Source organism: Callospermophilus lateralis, chromosome 13 (genome assembly GCF_048772815.1).
Source record: "Callospermophilus lateralis isolate mCalLat2 chromosome 13, mCalLat2.hap1, whole genome shotgun sequence".
Lineage (NCBI taxonomy): Eukaryota > Metazoa > Chordata > Mammalia > Rodentia > Sciuridae > Callospermophilus > Callospermophilus lateralis.
Window position 1 is genome coordinate 60,723,249 of NC_135317.1, and position 22,770 is coordinate 60,746,018.

Consider the following 22,770-nt stretch of genomic DNA (forward strand, 5'->3'; position numbering starts at 1 on the left):
TGTTGTGGTCTATTTGACTCTTGAACTTGAGGAGAGTTTGTTTTATGAACATTGCAGCACCATTGTTTGGTGCATACATATTGATAATTGTTATGTCTTGTTGGTGGATGGTTCCTTTTAACAGTATATAGTGGCCTTCTTTATCACTTTTGATAACTTAGGTTTGAAGTTGATTTTATTCGATATGAGTATGGCCACTCCTGCTTGCTTCCGAGGACCATGTGAGTGGTTTGATTTTTCCCAGCCTTTCACTTTCAACCTGTATATGTCTTTTCCTATCATATGAGTCTCCTGAAGGCAGCATATTGTTGAATTTGTTGTTTTAATCCAAGTTACTAGCCTATGTCTCTTGATTGGTGAATTTAAGCCATTAACGTTTAAGGTTACTATTGATATATTGTTTGTACTTCCAGTTATACTTATTTATTTATTTATTTTAATATGGCTCGTTTTTCCTCTTTGGTTATTTCCCCCCCTCTTTACTGAGTTACCTCCCAATGTTAGTTTTGGGTGCTGTTTTTCAATTCCTCTTCTTGTAATGTTTTGCTCAAAATGCCTTGCAGTGTTGGTTTTCTGGCTGCGAATTCTTTTAACTTTTGTTTATCATGAAATATTTAAATTTCATTGTCAAATCTGAAGCTTAATTTTGCTGGATACAGTATTCTTGGTTGGAATCCATTATTTTTCAGTGTTTGAAATATGTTGTTCCAGGATCTTCTTGCTTTCAACGTCTGTGATGAAAAATCAGCCATTAACCTAATTGGTTTACCCCTGAATGTAATCTGCCTTCTTTCTCTCGTAGCTTTTAATATTCTCTCCTTATTCTGTATGTTGAATATCTTCATAATTATGTGTCTTAGAGTTGGTCTATTACGGTTTTGTATGTTTGGGGTCCTGTAGGCTTCCAGGATTTGGCAATCCATTCCATCTTTCATATCTGGGAAGTTTTCTAGGATTATTTCATTCAATAGATTGTTCATTCCTTTGGTTTGAACCTCTATACTGTCTTCTATCCCTATGACTCTCAAGTTTGGTTTTTTTGTAACATCCCATATCTCTTGGATAGATTGCTGGTGATTTCTTAGCATCCTTTCTGTGTTGACTATATTTTCAAGTTGATACACTTTGTCTTCATTATCTGATGTTCTGACTTCTATTTGATCTAGTCTATTTGTAATATTCTTCTTTGAGTTTTGAATTTGGTTTATGGTTTCCTGCATTTCTAGGATTACTGTTTGATTTTTTAAAAAATCTCTATCTCCTGGTATAGCTCGTTCTTTGCCATTTGAATTTGCCTATTTAATTCATTTTCAAAGTATACTTTCATAGTTTGGACTTGCTGTCTAATGTCTTCTCTAAGATTCCATTCCATCTGAGTAAGGTATGCCTTGAGTTCTTTCTCTGACCATTTTTCTGAAGCCTCTAGGTGCTCCTGTGAATTTAAGTTATCCTGCATTGTTTGTAATCCTTTTTTCCCTTGTTTTTTCATGGTGCTCACGTTGCTTTCCAACTCTGTTTGACTGCTGTGTTTCTGTTTTCTTCTTTAAATTTGTTTTGGTTTTTATAGTTCCAATATTTCTCCTTTGTGTTGGGAGACAATGTTTAGAGATGTTGGATTTAATTGTGAATTAAGGTAAATTCATTAGCTTCATTAGAGGCCTACAGAATTTGATGGCATGTATAGAATTGAGGTTTGAACTTAGGATTTTATGTTGGGGTCGGGCGCTTTGATGGTATGGAGGTTAGTATATGTTAGCTTCTTTGGGGTGGGGTTGCTCAAATGGAGGCGGATATTAACAAGAGATTAGACAGGAGTACTTGGGGGTAGTTAAGGGCTTAGGCGGACTATGGAACGATTCGTAGTATTCATCTTTTTGCATTTAGTAAGTTGTATGTAATCTAGGTGGTCATGCTTAAGAGGAAAGATGGGGAAAAGGTAAGGAAGCAAACCAAGAAAGAGAGAGGGAGAGAGGAAAGAAAGGGAAAAGAATAGAAAAGAAAAGGAAATGATAATAAAAAAATAATAAAATGCAGTAAAATAAAAATTACATTAAAAAATAATAGTATAATTGTAGAAAAGAAAAAAATTAAAATTAAAAATTTAAAAAAAAAATTAAAAGAAAAAAAGGGACACTGTTAGGCTTCTATTTTCTTCGCTTCCAGTAGGTGGTGCTGTGCCTTCCGGGCCAAGATTTTGCACTCCGGCTGTAGGAAACAATCCGTGTGAGGCCATTCCCTCCTTCCCCCACTGGTGTCTGTCAAAACCTGTTAGCTTAGGTTAATTCCTGGTTTCTAGTCCCCTGGCTTCTCCTATCAGCCAAGCCTTTCCCAGTGTGATACCTCTCGGCAGTTCAAGCTACACTCTGGGCCTGCAGTTTCCTGGATGTGGAGCGTGGCTTTTGGGAACCGGTTTTGATTCCCTCCGCTAGCCCCTCCTCCTAGAGCTGACGAAATAGGTTTCGTTTTCACCTCTGGTGGGAGGGAGGAGTTGGGGGTCAGGTGCCTTTACCTTAACCCCATGCCTCTACTCACGCTCACTCTGTTAATCACGCCCCCAGAAAGCCTGGGAGAGATTTTATGTGATTTTCCCGCTGTATGGGGGATGGTCTAGATGTCACAGACCTGTTCTATCGCTGAATGAGCTGCGATCAGTCGAAAACTGGCGATGGTGACGTCAGCTCTCCAAGATGGTGGCCGCTGTCTTCCTCGGTGGTCTGACCGGTGTGGAGGACATAACTGGACAGCTTCCTTCCCCGGTCTCAAACCCAGAATTCAGCACTGAGCACAGTGAGGGCACAGCCGGCAGGAGCCCACAGAATCAGCAGCGCCGTTTCTATGCATTGCTAGTTCGCTGTTTCTATGGATGCCGTTTCCCGTTGCTGCTGCCGCAGTCTCTAGCAGCGGGGACGAGCCGCTGAATAAGCAGCTTGAATCTGTGGGCAGACAAATCTCTCGAGGTTGAGCCCCAGTAACCGATCCTCGGGTGATGGGAATCCTTCCTCTAGGTTTCGGTGCACACCAATTTTGCTGGAAATTCCTAACAAGATAGCTCTTGGCCGTTCTAACTCGTCATTCACCCACACAGTGACGCAGCACACGGGGGTGATGCACTCCATGCGCCGCCATCTTCCGAGTCCCTTCAGTGTTGATATAAGAACTAGAGGTAAATCTGAGTATAGTGTCTATCATGTAAGAGGCACAGAATATATGGTAGTTATTATTGCACAGTGGCCCCTGGACCAGTGTCCAAAGGAAATCAATGCTAAATGTAGGAAGCCTGGGGTAAGTGATACAACAGCTTCACTGAAAAGTGCAGGTTGCTTAAGGTCATGGATTACCATTGTTTTATCAGGGCTGACAGGTGGAGAGGACAGGTGGGAGCCATGCCTCTGTGGATGCAGATAGAAGGCTCCCAGCTCCTGGATGCTGCCACTGATAACTGCAGAAACTCAAAGGCAGAGGATGGAGAATTGTCTTCCCAAATTAGGCCCAGAGCCCATCACTATGTGACCATTGTCAAGAGGATTTAACCTCAGGGATAAGAACCCCATCCCAAAAGAATGGCTGTGAGAATTGAAATGCTCTGTTTAGTGTCTAGCACCTGATATGGTCTCAGGGCTATTAAATGGATATCCTCAGGAGCCCTTAGCCCAGGGCACCTTTTTTGCTTCTAAAAAATGATAAGGAGATCAAGTCATGGTTTCTATTCCTGGAAGTGGCTGAAAAAGGAACATAAAAAAAGTTCAAAATTATTCTCATCATTTAATTGATCAAAATTATCATTTAACTCCAGCAATTCCTTCTGTTTTGTACCATAGTTTCCCCCTCTGAGAGCAAGTCCTGCCCACATGGCCTCTTTTCCCTTACCTTGCTGACACCTTCAATTTACCCTGGAATGTTGGGAAAAAATCAAGGCCTGGGATTACACTTTTATACTGTAGTTTCAAGAAGGGATGCTCAGGCAGAATGAAGCGTGTACTCAGCAGAGGCACAGAGATTGTAGAATCTGAGGTGTTACCCCTGAATGATGGAGAGACTTGAGGGAAGAGGAAACATTCTGGTGGCTTGGGGGAGGGGGTGATACGGGAATGGAGAGGGGTCATGGAATACTTCATTTCATGACCAAAGTCAGGTGTCAGTTACCCTTTGCCTAGTTTTTCTCTTTCCTTTGAAAATCTTCTTTTAATTGATTTTATTTTTTTTTAAATACACGACAGTAGAATGCATTACAATTCTTATTACACATATAGAATACAATTTTTCATATCTATGTATATAAAGTAGGTTAACACCAATTCATATCTTCAGACATGTACTTTGGATAATGATGTCCATCACATTCCACCTACCTTACTAATCCCCTGCCTCCTCCCTTTCCCTCCCTCCCCTCTTCCCTATTTAGAATTCATTTTTCCTCCCATGTTCCCCCTCCCTACCCCACTATGAGTCAGCCTCCTTATAGCAGAAAAAACATTCCACACTTGTTTTTTTTTTTTGGATTGGCTAACTTCACTTAGCATTATCTTCTCCAATGCCATCCATTTACCTGCAAATGCCATAATTTTTATTCTCTTTTATTGCTGAGTAAAATTCCATTGTGTATATATATGCCACATTTTTTTAATCCATTTATCCACTGAAGGGCATCTAGGTTGGCTCCACAGTTTAGCTATTGTGAATTGTGCTGCTATAAACATTGATGTGGCTGTGTCCCTGTAGTATGCTGTTTTTAAATCCTTTGGGTATAGACCAAGGAGAGGGATAGCTGGGTCAAATGGTGGTTCCATTCCCAGATTTCTAAGGAATCTCCATACTGCTTTCTATATTGGTGCACCAATTTGCAGCCTCACCAGCATTGTATGAGTGTACCTTTTCCCCCACATTCTCACCAACACTTATTATTGTTTGTCTTCATAATAGCTGCCATTCTGACTGGAGTGAGATGATATCTTAGAGTAGTTTTGATTTGCATTTCTTTGATTGCTAGAGATGATGAGCATTTTTTCATATATTTGTTGATTGATTGTATATCCTCTTCTGAGAAGTGTCTGTTCAGGTCCTTGGCCCATTTGTTGATTGGGTTATTTGTGTGAGGTTTTTTTTTGTGTGTGTGTGTTTAACTTTTTCAGTTCTTTATATACCCTAGAGATTAGTGCTCTATCTGATGTGCGAGGGGTAAGGATTTGCTCCAAGGATGTAGGCTCTCTGTTCGGCTCACAGATTGTTTCTTTTGCTGAGAAAAAACTTTTTAGTTTGATGCCATCCCATTTATTGATTCTTGGTTTAATTCTTATCAAGGAGTCTTATTAAGGAAATTGGGGCCTAATCCTACAAGATGGAGATTAGGGCCTACTTTTTCTTCTATTGGACACAGAGTCTCTGGTTTAATCCTTAGGTTCTTGACCCATTTTGAGTTAAGTTTTATGCATGGTTAGAGATATGGGTTTAGCTTCATTTTGTTGCATAAGGATTTTCAGTTTTCCCAGAACCATTTGTTGAAAATGCTATCTTTTCTCCAGTGCATGTCTTTGGCACCTTTGCCTAATATAAGATCATTGTAATTTTGTGGGTTAGTTTCTGTGTTCTCTATTCTGTACCATTGGTCTACTAGTCTGTTTTGGTGCCAATACCATGCTGTTTTTGTTACTATTGCTCTGTAGTATAGATTAAGGTCTGGTATAGTAATGCCACCTGCTTCACTCTTCCTGCTAAGGATTGCTTTAGCTATTCTGGGTCTCTTATTTTCCCAGATGAATTTTATGATTGCTTTTTCTATTTCTATGAGGAATGCCATTGGGATTTTGATCGGAATTGCATTAAATCTGTATAGTGCTTTTGGTAGTGTGGTCATTTTGATAATATTAATTCTGCCAATCCAAGAGCAAGGTAGATCTTTCCTTTCTTTTCTTGTAAGGTCTTCTTTGATTTCTATCTTTAGGGTTTTGTAGTTTTCATTGTATAGATCTTTCACCTCTTTCATTAAGTTGATTCCCAAGTATCTTATTTTTTTTTGAGGTTATTGTGAATGGGGTAGTTTTCCTCATTTCCTTCTCAAAGGCTTTGTCACTGATATACAGAAATGCCTTTGATTTATGGGTGTTGATTTTATATCCTGCTATTTTGTTGAATTCATTTACGAGTTCTGGAAGTTTTCTGGTGGAGTTTTTGGGTCTTCTAGGTATAGAATCATATTATCAGCCAATAGTGCTAATTTAAGTTCTTCTTTTCCTATATATATCCCTTTGATTTCTTTCATTTGTCTAATTGCTCTGGCCAGTATTTCAAGAACTATAGAAGTGGTGAAAGAGGGCATCCCTCTCTTGTTCTAGTCTTTAGAAGGAATTCCTTCAATTTTTCTCCATTTAAGAATGATGTTGGCCTGAGGCTTAACGTAGATAGTCTTTATGTAGATAGCCTTTGTCAAATGCTTTTTCTGTGTCTATTGAGATGATCATATGATTCTTATCTTTAAGTCTATTGATTTGATGAATTACATTTATTGATTTCCATATGTTGAACCAACCTTGCATCCCTGGGATGAATCCCACTTGATCATGGTGCACAATCTTTGATGTTTTCGTATTCAATTTGCCAGAATTTTATTGAGAATTTTTGCATCTAGATTCATTAGAGACATTGGTTCAAAGTTGTCTTTCTTTGATGTGTCTTTGCCTGGTTTTTGGATCAGGGTGATATTGGCCTCATAGAATGAGTTTGGAATTACTGCCTCTTTTTCTATTTCCTGGAATAAATTGAAGAGTATTGGTATTAGTTCTTCTTTAAAGGTCTTGTAGAACTTGGCTGTGTATCCATCTGGTTCTGGAATTTTCTTGGTTGGTAAGCTTTTGATGGCTTCTTCTATTTCCTCACTTGATATTGGTCTGTTTAAATTGTGTATATCTTCCTGACTCAATCTGGGCAAATCATATGACTTAAGAAATTTGTCAATGCCTTCAATGTCTTCTATTTTTATTGTAGTATAATATTTAAAAATAATTTCTGATTATCTTCTGTATTTCTGTAGTGTCTGTTGTGATATTACCTTTTTCATCACATATGCTGGTGATTTCAGTTCTCTCTCTCCTTCTCTTCATTAGCATGGATAAGGGTCTTTCAATTTTATTTATTTTTTCAAAGAACCAAGTTTTTGTTTTGTCAATTTTTTCAATTGTTTCTTTTGTTTCGATTTCATTGATTTCCCCAGCTCTAATTTTAATTATGCTTTTGCTGCCAGTTAGTACTTCTTTTTCTAGGGCTTGAGATGTAGTGTGAGGTCATTATTTGTTGACTTTTTCTTATTTTAAAGAATGAACTCCATGCAATGAATTTTCTTCTTAGTATTGCTTTCATAGTGTCCCAGAGATTTCCTTACGTTATGTGTATGTTCTCATTTACCTCTAGGATTTTTTTTTATCTCCTCCTTGATGTCTTCTGTGACCCATTGTTCATTCAGTAGCACATGTTTAGTCTCTAGGTGATGGAGAAATTTTTATTTTTTATTTTGTTCTTGATTTCCAATTTTATTCCATTATGATCTGATAAAATGCATGGTAGGATTTCTACTTCTTTTGTATTTGCTAAGAGTTGTTTTATGGCATAGTATATGGTCTATGTTAGAGAAGGATCCATGTGCTTCTGAGAAGAAAGTGTATCCACTTGATGCAGGTTGAAATATTCTATATATGTCAGTTAAGTCTAAGCTACTGATTGTGTTATTAAGTTCTAGAGTTTCTTTATTCAACTTATAGTTTTTTTTTAAAAAAGAGAGTTAGAGAGAGAGAGAGAGAGAGAGAGAGAGAGAGAGAAAGTGAGAGAATTTTTTAATATTTATTTTCTAGTTTTCGGCAGACACAACATCTTTGTTTGTATGTGGTGCTGAGGAGCAATCTTGGGCTGCACGCATGCCAGGTGAGCGCGCTACCTCTTGAGCCACATCCCCAGCCCCCTCAACTTATAGTTTATTTATTCAACTATTGTCTGGAAGATCTATCCAGTGGTGAGAGAGGTGTGTTAAAGTCACCCAAGATTATTGTGTTGTGGTCAATTTGACTCTTGAACTTGAGAAGAGTTTGTTTGATGAACATAGCTGCACCATTGTTTGGGGCATATATATTTATGATTATTATGTCTTGTTGGTGTATGGTTCCCTTGAGCAGTATGTAATATCTATCTTTATCCCTTTTGATTAACCTTGGCTTGAAGTCTACTTTATTTGATATGAGTATGGAAACCCCTGCTTGCTTCTGCAGTCCATGTGAGTGGTATAATTTGTCCCAGCCTGAACACCTTCAGTCTGTGTATGGCTTTTCCTATCAGATGAGTCTCTGGAGGCAGCATATTGTTGGATCTTTTTTTTTTTTTTTTAATCCAATCTGCTAGCCTATGTCTTATGATTGGTGAGTTTAAGCCATTAACATTTAGGTTTACTATTGAGACACGATTTGAATTTCCAGCCATATTTGTTTATTTTTGTTACTTAACTTGACTTGTTTTTCCTCTTTGATTAGTTTTTTCCTTTAGTGTACTACCTCCCTCTGCTGATTTTCATTTCCTCTTCATGAAATATTTTGCCAAGGATGTTTTGTAGTGCTGGTTTTCTGGCTATGAATTCTTTTAACTTTTGTTTATTGTGGAAGGTTCTTATTTCAAGTTGAAATCTAAAGCTTAATTTTGCTGGATATAAGATTCTTGGTTTCAAAGCTTGATATATGTTGTTCTACGATCTTCTAGCTTTCAGGGTCTGGGTTGAAAAATCTGCCATTATCCTAATTGGTTTTCCCTTATATGTAATCTGATTCCTTTCTCTTGTGGCTTTTAAAATTCTCTCCTTATTCTGTATGTTGGGCATCTTCATTATAATGTGACTTGGCGTGGGTCTGTTGTGATTTTGTACAGTTAGTATCCTGTAGACTTCTTGAATTTGAATTTCCAATTCATTATTCATGTTTGGAAAGTTTTCTGACATTATTTCATTGAATATATTGTTTATTCCTTTGGTTTGAACCTCTATGCCTTCCTCTGTCCCAATAACTCTTAAATTTGGTCTTTTTATGCTATCCCATATTTCTTGAATATTCTGCTCGTGGTTTCTTATCATTTTCATTGTGTGGTCTATGTTCTTTTCAAGATGATTTATTTGATCTTCATTGTCCTATCTTCTAAGTGCTCTATTCTGTTGGTGATGCTTTCATTTGATTTTTTAAATTTGGTTTATTATTTCTTTCATTTCAAGGATTTCTGTGGTTTTTTTCTTTTTTCTTTTTTTTTTTTGGTATAACCTCCATCTCCCTGTTGAGGTGATCTTTTGCTTCTTGGATTTGTTTATGTAGTTTATTGTCAAAGTGATCTTTCACTCCCTGTATTTGTTCTTTTATGTCTTTTTTTTTTTTAGTTTTTTTTATTAGTTGCTCAAAACATTACAATGATCTTGACATATCAAACATTTGATTCAAATGGGGTACGTAATCTTATTTTTCCACGTGTATGGATTGCAGGATCACATTGGTTTTCTTTGAGGTCCCAAAACATTTTGTATATCCTGAAATCTTTCTCTGTCATTTTTTTTCTGCTATAACTGCCAATGCTTCTAATGATGTGTTTCTTCCCTTTTCTTTTCATGTTGCTCATGTGTCTTCCTTTCCAGCTCTGTGGATCTGGTGTGTTATTGTTTTTACCCTACAGATTTGTAGTGCTCTTGTAGGGTTCCAAGATCTCTCCTTTGTGGGGAAGCACAATGCTAGCAGATCCCAATATCAACAGTACATCACCTATGAACAAATTTTTGTTATTAAGACATTTACAGTTTAGTCTCAATGTCCAGAAATGTTGGATTCAATTATTATTCAAAATATAATAAGTAGTTTCATAAAAAGGTTTACAGTTTCTGGCAGTGGACAATAAACTGGGGCTCAGGCATAGGACAATTTGTTGAGGAGAGAAAATGTGAGGGTATATAGTTAATATATCTCAGGAAATGTGAAAAAGAAATCTAGTGAAGAGTATTAGTAGCAGGAGAATAGATAGGAGGCAATTTTGGGTAAACAATTACATGGGAAGACAGTAGAGTACATAAAACAAACACATATGTTTTTAGAAAAATACAGGATGTTAAAATAGTATAATTTGGAGGGTGAAGGAAGAAGAAAGAGAAAAAAGGGAAAGAAAGAAGAGAGAATAAAAAGAAAGAAAGAAGAAGAAAAAGAAAAAAAGGCTTATGAAATTCCTCTATATTATATTATTCAGGTGACTCAGTCGTCAAAGTCCTATTTCATGCAAATTTCTTGGTTTTACATATGTTGGGGATGTGAGGGTCAGAAGATAGAAGGGTAGAAGAGAAAGAAGAAGAGAAAAAAAAAGAAAAAAAGTACTCTTAGAGATCCACTTCTTTCTCTTCTCATCCAGGAGGTGTCTCTACCCTCAGGATGGTGTAGGTAACTAGGTGTGAAGACTGGAGTGGGGCTTCTGGAAGCGGGGAGTGCTGCCCACAAGTCCTAGCAGGGAAATAGCACCTCATGGGTCTTTTTTTGTGACTTGAGCCCCGGATATTGTCTCCTTCTCTTGCCTGGAGATTGCCCAAATCCTGATCTCTCTGTTTTGCTCCAGACTTTAGTCCCCTCCCCTCTCTTATTTATCAGGTCCCAACTGCGGACCTCTCATCCCCAGGCTCACTCCAGGTGGGTGGTGCCCTGTTCAAATTGCACTCCTGTCCAACTGAAAGCTGTTCTCGCGTTAGGCGGCCACTGTGCCAAGTTAACGCTGTTGGGGAGGAGGAAGAATTGGAAATCAGGTACCTGCTCAAATGGTGACCTGATCTGATAGCCACACCCACCACAAATTGGCGAGGAAGGTTTTTCAACATGGAGTCGGTCTGCTTCCAGCGCCGGGTGTCTGGTGATGTAGGGAGTGCTGGGCGATGGCCTTGTGCTGTGGATAGGTAGCATCCAAGTGACCTGTGTGGGAGTGGAGCGCGGTCTGGAGTTCTGTAGATGTGCTGACAGATGTTTCGGCTAAGCTGCTTGGTGAGCCATGCATGGGCTAGAACTGTGGGCTTTGGGTCCGGGTCCGGAGACTACTCCAGCCCAGAGGCTCTTATTTCTGTGTCGGTGGTCTCTGCGCGGGTGGTTGCAGCGCTGGTGATTTCTGCAAAAATCCAGGTGCCCCTAGAGATCCAATCTGGGAACTGCTGCCATCTAATATGGCAAAAATGTTGAGCCAAGATGGCAGGGGTCTGCTTTCAGCGAGGGGCTGTCTGGTGAGGTTGGGGGAGCCAGGCGATGGCGTTGTGCTGTGGGTAGGTAGCAGGTGAGTGACCTGTGTGGGAGCGGGATGAAGTCTTGGTGGTCTGCAGATGTGTTTTTAGACGCTTGCCAAGTCTTGTGTGACCTGGAACTTGGGGCCTTGGGTCCTGCTCGAACACTGAGGCCTGAGCGGGGTCACAGCGGAGAGCAGCTGTATAGGGGTCCTCTAACGCTCTCAGAGATGCAGTATTCCGACTAGGTGAGATCTGGATCACAGAGCGACACAGAATGCTGCCTCCTTCTGGTCCGCCATCTTGAAACTCTCCTTTGAAAATCTTAAAGCCCTTAACTAACTCCTCAACCACATTGCCTGCTCTCCCTAGACCGTGTCTTCACCTGGTGTCACCGTCTGTGTCAACTTAGTAATTTTAGGTTGGATGTGCTGATTTGTACCTGTCAAGAGAGGCAAGGAAATCAGAGAATGAGGCAGTGGAAACTGATTAATGTGGAATTGAAAGACTCCTTTTTGGGATGTTCAAGTGCATGTCAAAAAAAAAAAAAAAATGTCGTCAGAATTTAACCTCTTCCTCCCAAATTACCAAGGGGGAGTTATCACATGGCTGCCTTCAGCCACCCTCATGCTCACATTCCACAAAGCTATATTAGAGGACACAGCTTTATCCTCTACGATCTTGTAGATTGTTAAATAGACTCCTGAGTTCATGAAGATGATTGTATCTGTATTGGGGATGGATGCGTCTTGGGTTCTGAGAAAATTGGCCTTTTCCTAAATGCTTTATCTTTTTCTCCCAAAAGGCCTCTCAGGAATCTGCAAGCAGATTGGAGTGTTCAAGAAATGTGGTTTGCTAAAGTTTGCCTGATTGATCGATTGATCAATCAATGAATCAATTTATCTACTTCCCTATCTAATATTTATTTATTTACTTATAAGTTGTGGTAAAATATAGAAAACATATAATTTACCATCTTAGCTATTTCAAGTGTACAGTTCAGTGGCATTAAGCACATTCACATTATTCTGCAACCATCACCAGAACTCTTTTTATCCAGTAAAAGTAATACTCTATACTCATTGAACACTAACTTCCTATCCCCCTCTCCCCCATTTTCTGGCAATCACCTGTCTCTATGAATTTGTCTACTCTAGGTCAAACTTCACTACTCATATATGTGGAACCACACGGTATCTGTGGTTTTGTAACTCAATTAATTCACTTAGCAAAATGTCTTCCAGGTTCAACCAGATGTAGCATGGGTCAGGATTTTCTTTCTTTTTATGGTTGCAGGTTTCATGGTGTCTACAAGCCCTGCTTCATTTACCCATTCGTCTACAGTGGACACTTGGGTTGTTTCCACTTTTGATGCTTGTGAATAATGCTGCCATAAAAACAAAAGCACAAATATTTCTTTTAGATTCTGATTTTAATTATTTTGGTTATATACCCAGAAGTCAAGCTGGTAATATGATAATTCATATGGTAATTCTGTTTTCAAGTTTTTGAGGAATCGCCACACTGTTTTCCACAGTGGCTGTGCAGTTTCACATTCCCGCCAACAGCTCTCTGGAATTACAGTGTCTCCACATTCTCACCAACACTTGTTGTTATTACTTTTGGATAATAGTAATCCTAGTGGATGTGAGTTGCTCTCTCATTGTGGTTTTTATTTGCATTTCCCTAATGACTAGTGATTTTGAATCTTTTCATGTGCTTATTGACCATCTTCTTTGGAGAAATGTCTGTTCAAGTTCTTTGACATTTTTACTCAGGCTGTTTGTTCCTGTGCTTTTCACTTTCTTCCTTAGTTTAAAAACCTTAAGTCAACTGCTCGGATGTGGCTCTTATGATCCTGTTTCCCAAAGGGATGTTAAGTTTTACGGAAAGGAGATGAGAAGGACACATATGTAAATGTTTTTCCCTCTCAATAATGAATAAATCCTGATCTGTAGATGTTTTCGCCCTGCTGAGTGTTTAGGGTTGGAAAGACAAGTTTGCCCAGGTGAAGGTCTCAAGGTCTAACTTGGGTTTTCAGGATGAATTGCTTTTTTTTTTTTTTTAAATTATTATTCAAAATCTTAAGGCAATTTTTTCTCAGGGTATTGGGCAAGAGCAACAATCTTATCACAAAGGAAACGGCTGGCTGTGCAGATCAGGGAATGCTTTTAACAGCTGCTTCTCTGCATCCTGGTTTCTGGTTTCCCCACTGTGCTGGGTCAATGCCCAGCTCAGGCCCCTACAGTTTGACGAATGCCCAGTGTGAGTGGGCCTGGTGTGGCTTAGTCAATGATACTCTTTTCTGAAGTGTCCATTTTGGGGCAATTAAGCAATTTATTGATCTTAAGAAGAAATACAGAGAGATAGGAGTGAGACCACATCAGTTGCATAATAAGGACTCAAGAGACAAAAGGAGGAGTTGAATTGTGGGGAGGTTAGAATAAGAATGAGCAGGAGAGGCCTCCGTTTTGAACTTCCATTCTTTCTTCAGCTGCTCTCCCTTGGGTTAGTGAACCTGGAGTTTCTAATTCAGCCACAATTTATTGCATGCTGTTATATGCAGGGATTAGGGCTGAGAGAGACCTTGTGGAGCTATAGAGAGAGACCCATGGACAAGCAGAGGACTGTTAGGCAGCACAGTGGTGAAGAAATGGGCTTGGGTGTCAGATGGATCAAGGTTCTGGTCCCTTATCTGCTACTTACTAAATGAGTGACTGTAGATAAGTTATTAAGCTCCCTAAGACTCAGTTTCCTTATTCATGAGATGGGAACCATAATACTACCTACCTTCTTAGATTATTGAGAAACTTTACTGAATGCTTAATTTTAGCAGAGCTTAGAAGATCTGTTAAATATGCATATAATGTGCCAATATCACATGGATAGTGTGAGGGGTATTGAATATACAGCTCAGGGAGTTATTTTGGAAGCATCATCATAGTCAGTAGCTGAAGGCATGGGTTTGAATGATTTCACAAAGAGAGAATGCTTAGGGGCATGTGACTGATGTATCAAATGGGGGACCATTGCAAGCAGGTCGAGGAGAAGGCCCAGGGGCTCCCAGATTATTAGGAGAGTAGAGCAGAGTTGAGCAAAGGAGCCCATCAAGGAAACTAGAAAGAAAGATTTAGAGAGGTGAGGAGAAAAAAGGTAGCAAGGATATGGAAATCAAGGAGTTTTCTGAGGGAGAGAAAGACAAGAATATCACATGTTAAGAAGCAGTCAGTAGCACAGGAATAGAAAATGTTCATTCTGTGATTACTGGTGACTTTGGTGAGATTAATTTCCTGGAGGTGTGGAGGAAAAAGGCAGATTTGTGGGCAGTGATGGGTGAACTGGTGATGGGGAATGGGAGACTACTTTGAGAGAATGTTTAAGGGAAGAGATTCTTGAGAACCCCTCTTGAGAGCTCTCCTCCCGTTTTTCTTGATGAAGTGATCTCTATTCTTTTGAAAAACAAATTTTGAATTGCTTTTTTGTCCATTTCTTTTTATTTATTAGTTTTTCCACATCTTTTCACTTTTTGTTCACCAAGGAATGGCCACCCAGGACTGGGAACTCCTGAGTACCTAGGAACACGGTGGTAGCTGCCCATTTTAAGAACACTGAGATTGGCTGGTGCCTTTACGCTCTTTTAATTACCATTAGAGATTGCAAAAGATTTAAAAAAAAAAACACCCAAACTAAAACAAAAACTAAAATTCTCTCACTAGAGGACTGGCTACATAATTTGTGGGATTTTAATGAAATTGCAAAGCTCTCGTGTCCTAAGAAAAAATATAAAAGGTATATGTGACAGTACCCCTATGCCCACAGACACTGCTATCGTTTGTGTCTGGAATGTCCTCCAAAGACCTATCTGGTAAAGACTTGGTCCCCAGGGTGGTGTTATTAGGAGGTGATGACACCTTCAGGATGTGAGGCCTAGTGGAAGGAAGTTAAGTCACGGGGGTGGGGGGGTTGGGGGGGTGGAGGGCATGCCTTTGAAGGGGACTATGGTACCCTGGCTCCTCCTCTTCCTTCCCTTTCCTTCCTGGCTACCATGAGGTGAATGGGCTTCTCCAACCACATGCTCCCACTATGATGTGCTGCCTCACCACAGGCCCAAAAGCAATGGGCTAACAGACCATGGACTGAAACTTTTCCTCTTTTTTTACTTGATTATCCCAAGTATTTTGTTGTAGCAATAGAAAGCTCTCTCTCTCTCTCTCTCTCTCTCTCTCTCTCTCTCTCTCTCTCACACACACACACACACACACACACACACATGAAAATGTGCCTTTATACTGAAAAACAGTTTTCTGGAAGGATATATAAGAATTGTTGACAGTGGGAAAAAAATTATTGATAGTGAAGAACTGAAGTGGAAGGAATTTTTTTTTGTCTCATGCCATTATTTCCTGTTGTATTTTTTTCCTGTGGGCATATTACTTTCTCAAGAAAAAACAAGTTGATGAGTTTTTTGTTTTTTTTTTTTAAATTCAACTTCTTGGAGAAATAAAGTTGTTTCTGGTCATGTAGGCAGGAGCTGTCAGCCTTATAAAGGATTGTAGGACTGTTATTCAGAAGCTTCCATCTCACAGAGTAAAATCTCAGAAAAACCCATTCATGTGCCTTCCCTCTGCCCATCCTCCTCCTTTTTGACCTGTCATTTATTCATGTCTGTGGAGTAAGGGAAATGATTCTCACATTTGGTAGCCAGAGAGTTCTTGATGTAGCCCAATCCATCCATTTAATTGCCTCTGATTAAATGTAGTGCTAGTTCCTTCCTGTACCTTGAGTCCCACCCTTGCCCCCCAGTGATCGGCCCTCCAGGTGGACAGGCATATCCAGCTCTTCTTTGGGGGCCTCCTTGTGGACTGCTCCTAAAGTCTGCCTTCCGTCAAGATGCATATGGTCTCCCATACGGTAATCTTCAGCCGTCATCCCGACTGGGCATTTCTCACTTTATGCACTAGTCTTTTTCTCTGCCTTTTTTTTTCTTCTAAATAATGTTAGGGTGGCGTTCCCATGTAGATGGAAAACACTTTGAGTCCAAGTGTTTTATTTCTTTTCTTTTTCCATTTCACCATGCTCCCCCTCCCCCTCCCTGCCTGCTATTGTGTAGGTAGTACAGGGCATAGAACGGGACTCAAAGATCCTTGCTGGATAAGCAAATAGAGAGGAAGGGGGTGGGGAGGCCTGAACAGAGCTCAGGACTGGAACATTGCCTGGGGGCAGATGCTAGTTGGAGGTGGAGGAGTGGAGGACTGGCGGGTCAGACACCTTTGACTACATCTGAATTGAATTCTGCTCTCTGGAAATAGTACCCGCATACCTGAGTGTTCTCATCAGTGCATGGGGTCATTATCACTTTGTCAAGGTCAAGTATTTAAGGAGTGTCCACAGGATGCCTGTCATTTTGCCCAACATTACTTCAGTCCTCTCTTTATGTAAATAGGGGTGTTGTCTGAATGGGTGGGATCACATTTCATCACATTATTATCTCAGCCTGTGCCTTTCTCCTACCTCCAATGCCTGAGTACCTTTTCACACCCACACACCCACACAGTATGCATAGTGATAAAAATACTGGTCACACAACAGGGACTTTGGGCTCCAGATCCTACTCTGTGTGATTCTGGGTAGGTGTCTTCCCTTATCTGGGCTTCAGGGTCCCTAACAACAAAATATATACGTACTAAACAACCTCCTAGGTCTCTTCCAGTTCTGAATTCTATGCCTCTAATGTTCCTTTACTCGAGCTCCCACCACCATGACTGGGCATCTTGTGACTTGTGTTTTGTTCCAAATTACTTTCAGGAATTATGTCCCAACCCTCAGTTTATCGTTGGTGGAGCCACGCGAACAGACATTCGTCAGGGTGGTCTAGGTGAGTAACTGGGGAGAGTCCTGTTTGCTTTGGGAGAGGGCAGGTGAGTGTGTGTAATGAGCAACGTCTGATTACACTGTTAGTCTTGACCAGCTAAACTATGTACACGGTTTGCCCACATGGGTTTGTGCTTTAGAGATTGTTTTCTTGACTATGGATCTGAATGCTGCAACCCCTTTTTGGCTTCCCTTAACAAGAGATTTTCTGCCAACTTGTTCTAACCCCTTTCATGCTGGAGTAGCAAGCCAGGAATCTGTACATGGAGTAGATAGCCATGCTGTACCATGTTTTTATAATATTTGCTTTTAAGCAGTCATAGTTATCTATGGAGTGGCCCTGTCCATGTAATTATGGACTGCCAGAATAGATGCTTTTACAATTGGTATTGCATCTTTCTAGCCAGACATTCTTTCATAGGCCTGGGATCTGTAAATCAAGAAACTTCATTTAGGGGGTGGGGATGGAACTCAGTGGTAGAGCACATGTGTCACACACATGAAGCCCTGGATTCCATCCCCAGCACCAAAATGACCAAACAAGCAAAACTCCTCTTTATTGCCTAACTTATTATATTCTTTTCAAGTCAGGTGCAGTTGAACTTAGGATGTACTTTCATTTTTTGTTTTGTTAAGTTCTAGCCTCAGTTGTCAGAAAAGCAGGCTCTTCTTGATGGCAGATTAGCTTTGTTGATCTCATAAACCCTCAGAATCTCCAGGCCTCACAGACGGGAGTTTCTGCATTGAGTAGACCACACTTAACATTTTATGGGACAACATGGCCTGAATCGAATTTGTTGGCCTTCCAAACCACTGACCGGTGACAACTGCAGAATATAGACCTGGACACAAAGGCAGAGAAGAAATAGACTCTACTTGATGAAAAGCAGCCAGATAAACAAAAACCCTCAGTCTCCATACTGACTCCATAACCTTTTATATTTTAGGAAGTTTCCTCTCTTTTTCTTCCTTCTTTATTCCAGCCAGGAAAACCTTTCTCTTCAGCCTGCTGGAAATCATCATGATTTTGAAAATTGCAGGGCATTTTATTTTAAATGCTTCTAATGTTCTCTCCTTTAATAAGTATAGCAAATCTGCCTCAGCCTGAGCTCATGGTGCGTGACTATAAAGCATGGAGAACAATTTGGGGTGCCGCACACAAGTGCGTGCCCTGTTGCCTGAAAACATAGCCTGTGTCTCCCAGGCTCTTGTGTGTGGCTCACTGAGGGGTGGCTTGCTGACCTTTTCCTGCTCTTGGTTAAGTGTTCCGTACCTTTTAACTTGGAGCTGAATGTTTAACCTAATTTAGCAAGCGTCTCAGGGAAGCAACCTCGAATGTGCGCCTTTACTGCTCCTTGTTAAAAATGTTTTAACCTTGGGAAAAGCATTTAATTAGTGTCTTTTCATCGATTGGCGTGGGGGGGATTGTCCTTTGAATAGTTTAAAGCAAAGACATTTGAGGGTTTCCTAAAAGGGGCTGGAGCGTTACCATGGAGGCTGATGGAGACCAAGGCGCTGGAAGGGCAGGAAATGAACCCAAACTGGATCTCAGAATCAGGCTCACATCAAAACAAATGGGACAGCTGTAGTGGTGGGGGATTTTAAATGAACAGAACAGGAAGTGGCTGTTGAGTTCAGCCTCCTGAAAGGAGCCTGTTGCTTGGGAAAGGGTTTGAAGTTTGGTTTAGCAGATGGAGCCTCAGCAAGTAGAACAGTAGGTGCCTCACAGGTCTGAGGCTGTGGCTGGTACAGCAACCTGGTGACCTGTGGAATTTGAGGCAAGGCTGCCCTCTCAAATGGGTGAGTTGTGGTGAGATTAAGACTTGATAAAGAGAGGCAAGATTAACAAAAAGACCCAGAGATCCTAGCTGGGCGCAGTGGTAGAAGTCTGTAATACCAGTGGCTCTGGAGGCTGAGACAGGAGGATCGTGAGTTCAAAGCCAGTCTCAGCAATGGCAAGGCACCAAGCAACTCAGTGAGACCCTGTCTCTAAATAAAATACAAAATAGGGTTGGAGATATGGCTCAGTGACCGAGTGCCCCTGAGTTCAATCCCTGGTACAAAAAAAAAAAAAAAAAAAAAAAAAGATTATAGAGATCCTACCCAGGATACAGAGCATGTTCCCAAAGAGCCAGGGAAGGTATCACACAGTCAGCATTTGTTGAACCAGGGTGGGATGTGGATTAATGTTTGTTTAATGCTTTGCTGGCTTTTCGGAGGCCAATACAGGACAGCAGTGTCTGCTTTAGGGATTAAAAAAATTTATTTTTATAACAGTTCATCTATGTAACAAAAAATGTCTTTTCCATAGAATTGTGTTATTATTTCATTATTTTGAATACACATGGTTCAAAAATTAAAACAACTGAAAGCTATGCTGTGAGAAATGTGCTTCTCACCTGTCTTCTACCTGTCTCCATCTACTCCATCACTCACTGTCTTGTAAAAACAATCCTTTCTGGCTGGGTGTCACAGCACATGCCTGTAATCCCAGTGGCTCAGGAAGGAGGATTGTGAGTTCAAAGCCAGCCTCCACAGCAAGGCCATAAGCAACTCATCAAGACCCCGTATCTAAAATAAAATATAAAAATATGATGGGGGATGTGGCTTGGTGGTTAAGAGTCCCTGGGTTCAATCCCCAGTACCACAAAAAACAAAAACAAAAACAAAAGAACAAAATAAATACCCTCTATTTTTTAATGCAAATTCTAACAAATCTATATATGTATTCTTATTTTTAACCCTTTCTTGAGCTGAAGGTGACATACCATCAACACTGTTTGACACCGTGACATTATTTCATTGAATAAAACATCTTGGAGGGCCTGAGGTTGTGGCTTAGTGGTAGAGCGCTTGACTAACATGTGTGAGGCACTGGGTTCGATCCTCAGCACCACATAAAAAAATAAATAAACAAAACGAAAGTATTGTGTCCATCTATAACTAAAAAAATTAAAAAAAATGGAGATCACTCCATATCATTCTGTAAAGAACTTCATTCATCTTTTAACCGTTGAGTATGGTACTGCATTGTATGGATGTACCACAGTGGGTTATTCTGTCTCCTGTTGACAGACGCTTGTTATTTTCTCTGTCTTGCTATCATAGAGTATTGCAGCGACTCTCCTTGTTCACACATTGTCTTGTTTGTCTGAAGCTAGCTGGCTGCTGTCACAGTGTAGCATCCAAAAAACCTTCCTCCTGACCGACCTAAGTGTGTGAGTCTCTTGGTTCTCATCCAAGTTTATGTTCACATAGAGCCTAGGACCTGGCTTTCTTTGGAGACAATGGAAAGAAAATAAAGATTATAGAAACTGAAAGCTAAGGATCCAATTGCTACAAGCAATTCTTACTGTAGCAGGTGACTTTTCTTTGGGTAGCTCAGTCCCTGCAGGAAGATAGTGTGGTTCTGAGTCTACGCAAGTCATTAAATGAGTGTCCTTTGATGACACAGCCCCCAAACAAAACCCCTCTCTGAACCCCCATGCCTCATAGTACACTGAGGTGGACAGTTCTTCTCCAAAGATGCTATTCTCTGCAATCCTTGTCTTGCTTCATCTTTTCAGTGGGGTCATACTCACCAGGTCTAGCAAAGGCCACCCACACATAGTGTCCCACTAGAGTAAGAGGATATCTCAGGGCCACCCCACGTTGGGATGGAATGAGCTGTAAGTGTGCAGTTCTAACATCTGCAGGTGTCCATTTTCAATGGATGATCATGGTTATAGATCATTCAGGGAGCTGCAGGGACCTAGCGGGTCCCTCTGCTGCTCATAATAGTACAGTCTGTCTCTCCGTTGCATTTTGGCCCAGGCATGCACCAAAGCATATTGTGGCCTTTGGGGCTGCTTGATTAGACCCTGTCCTATGTGTGAAGTACACATTCTGGCTTTGTGCACCTCACACAACAAGTTATACCTATGTATCAATCAGAACTTCTTTGGTCACTAGCTTTAGAAGTCCAACCCAACTAGCTTAAGGAAAAAGGGGGGTGGATCTTTTGGTTCACCCAAGTAGACCATGGAAAGGGACGATAGTGTTAGCCTTGGGGAAACCTGGACTCAGGGATCCTAATGTTCCTGGAATACTCTCTGCCTATCTCTTGACTCTATGGATTGGCCTCATTCTCTTCCATGGCGGACAGGCTCCATGTGGCAGGAATCACAACTCCTAGTGGTTCCAAGCTTCATCCTAGTAACACCATACACCAGATTTGATTTTATGCATTTAGGAAAGACCTCTGATGGGATGATCTGGGTCTTCATCCACTTCCTAAGCCAGTTACTGCAGATAAAGGGGCAAGGGTCCATATGATGATTCAACCTGGGTCATGGGCTCACTCTTGTGGTTGGGAGCCTTAGTGACTGAAGCCTCCCTTCCAACCACAGGGAGAATCCTCCAAAAGGGAAAGACAATGGCTCTGGGAAGATAGAATAAGGAAAGTATATCTCACCATCTAAACAGGACTGACCTGGCCTAGGCTTTCCCTCTCCCTGGTCATCTTTGTCCTCTGTGCCCAGTGGCCTTGATATGCGACCCCTCCCCCAATCCATTACTTTGCAATACTCCCTGAAATGCCTTTCCTGAGGGCCCCTCCTCTGTTATTGGATCTGTCCTTAGCCATGCCTAATTCAGCAAATCTAAGCAAACCAGAGTCTTCATACTTTGCCCATAGCCTCACCCACTCAGTTTTCTCAACTATGCAGTGGGGATATAATCAAAACCAACTTGCCAGAGGGTTGTAATAAGCAGAGAATCAACACTTGGTTCCTTAAGCTCTAGGAAGTAGGCATGACCATGGGTGGAGTGGATGCGAGTAACCCTGGGAGTCCTGCCTGTGCTGCATGCATCGTATTAGTCATCTCTGGGCTCACCGTGCCCTGTGCATACCAAAGCTCAGAGAAGGTTTGTTGCACTTTTGATCAGTTGATCTGAACATTCTTTCTTATGTTATTACTAGAACACTTTAAAACAGCCTAAATCTGAGGCTACTTGTGTTTTCCTCTCTCCCTTGCCAGTACCTCTTGACAATCAGGCTGGGTCAGGCACTGACGATAAAAGTCTCATCCTGACATTGCATTGCCTATATGTACTGATTTTCAAAGGATTCCAAAGTTTTTGCAAAGCAACTTTTCTGCTCGTCAGTCCCCAGCTTGCCGACACTGCTGGGTGGGAACATAGAGGTGTTTGAAGGTGCTTGCTGAGCCTCAACAATAAAAAATGTTCCAGAAACAGACCACAAATGAGGCTGTCCCCAAGCCCCTGCTGGTGGCTTTGGAGAAAGGCACACACACAGAGAAGTTTCTGTGGCCACACTGGTTTCTGTGGCCCCCCACTGGGACTCTCAGAATTGTCCAGTCACCCACAAGCTCCTCAGTAACCACTAACTCTACCTGCCCTGGGCTACATTCAGTCCTTACCTCCAGTTATCCATAGGAGGGGAAACACCAAGATGTAGTGTCATTTGTGCCTGTGGTTGTGAAAGTGCAACAGGACTTGAAACATCTTCATGTCAGTGGGCCCAAAGGCCACAAAAGAGATGTTAATCTATGACCATAGAAGATCTTGGCCTCTGGAAAATGAAATATGATGCTTGCTGCTTTCAGGAACAGGGAACAGGAAATTTTCTTATTTAACAAATGAGGACCAGA

At 40.9% G+C, this 22,770-nt stretch overlaps 1 protein-coding gene across 1 annotated transcript in view; it reads left to right on the forward strand.

Annotated features, from left to right (window-relative positions):
* The window catches only part of Capn8 (calpain 8), a 92,368-nt gene that overhangs the window by 4,349 nt on the left and 65,249 nt on the right, over positions 1-22,770 (forward strand). The window contains exon 2 of the mRNA XM_076873063.1: positions 17,054-17,123. Within this exon, the coding sequence (XP_076729178.1) occupies positions 17,054-17,123 (70 nt within the window). The remainder of the gene's footprint in view (positions 1-17,053; positions 17,124-22,770) is intronic.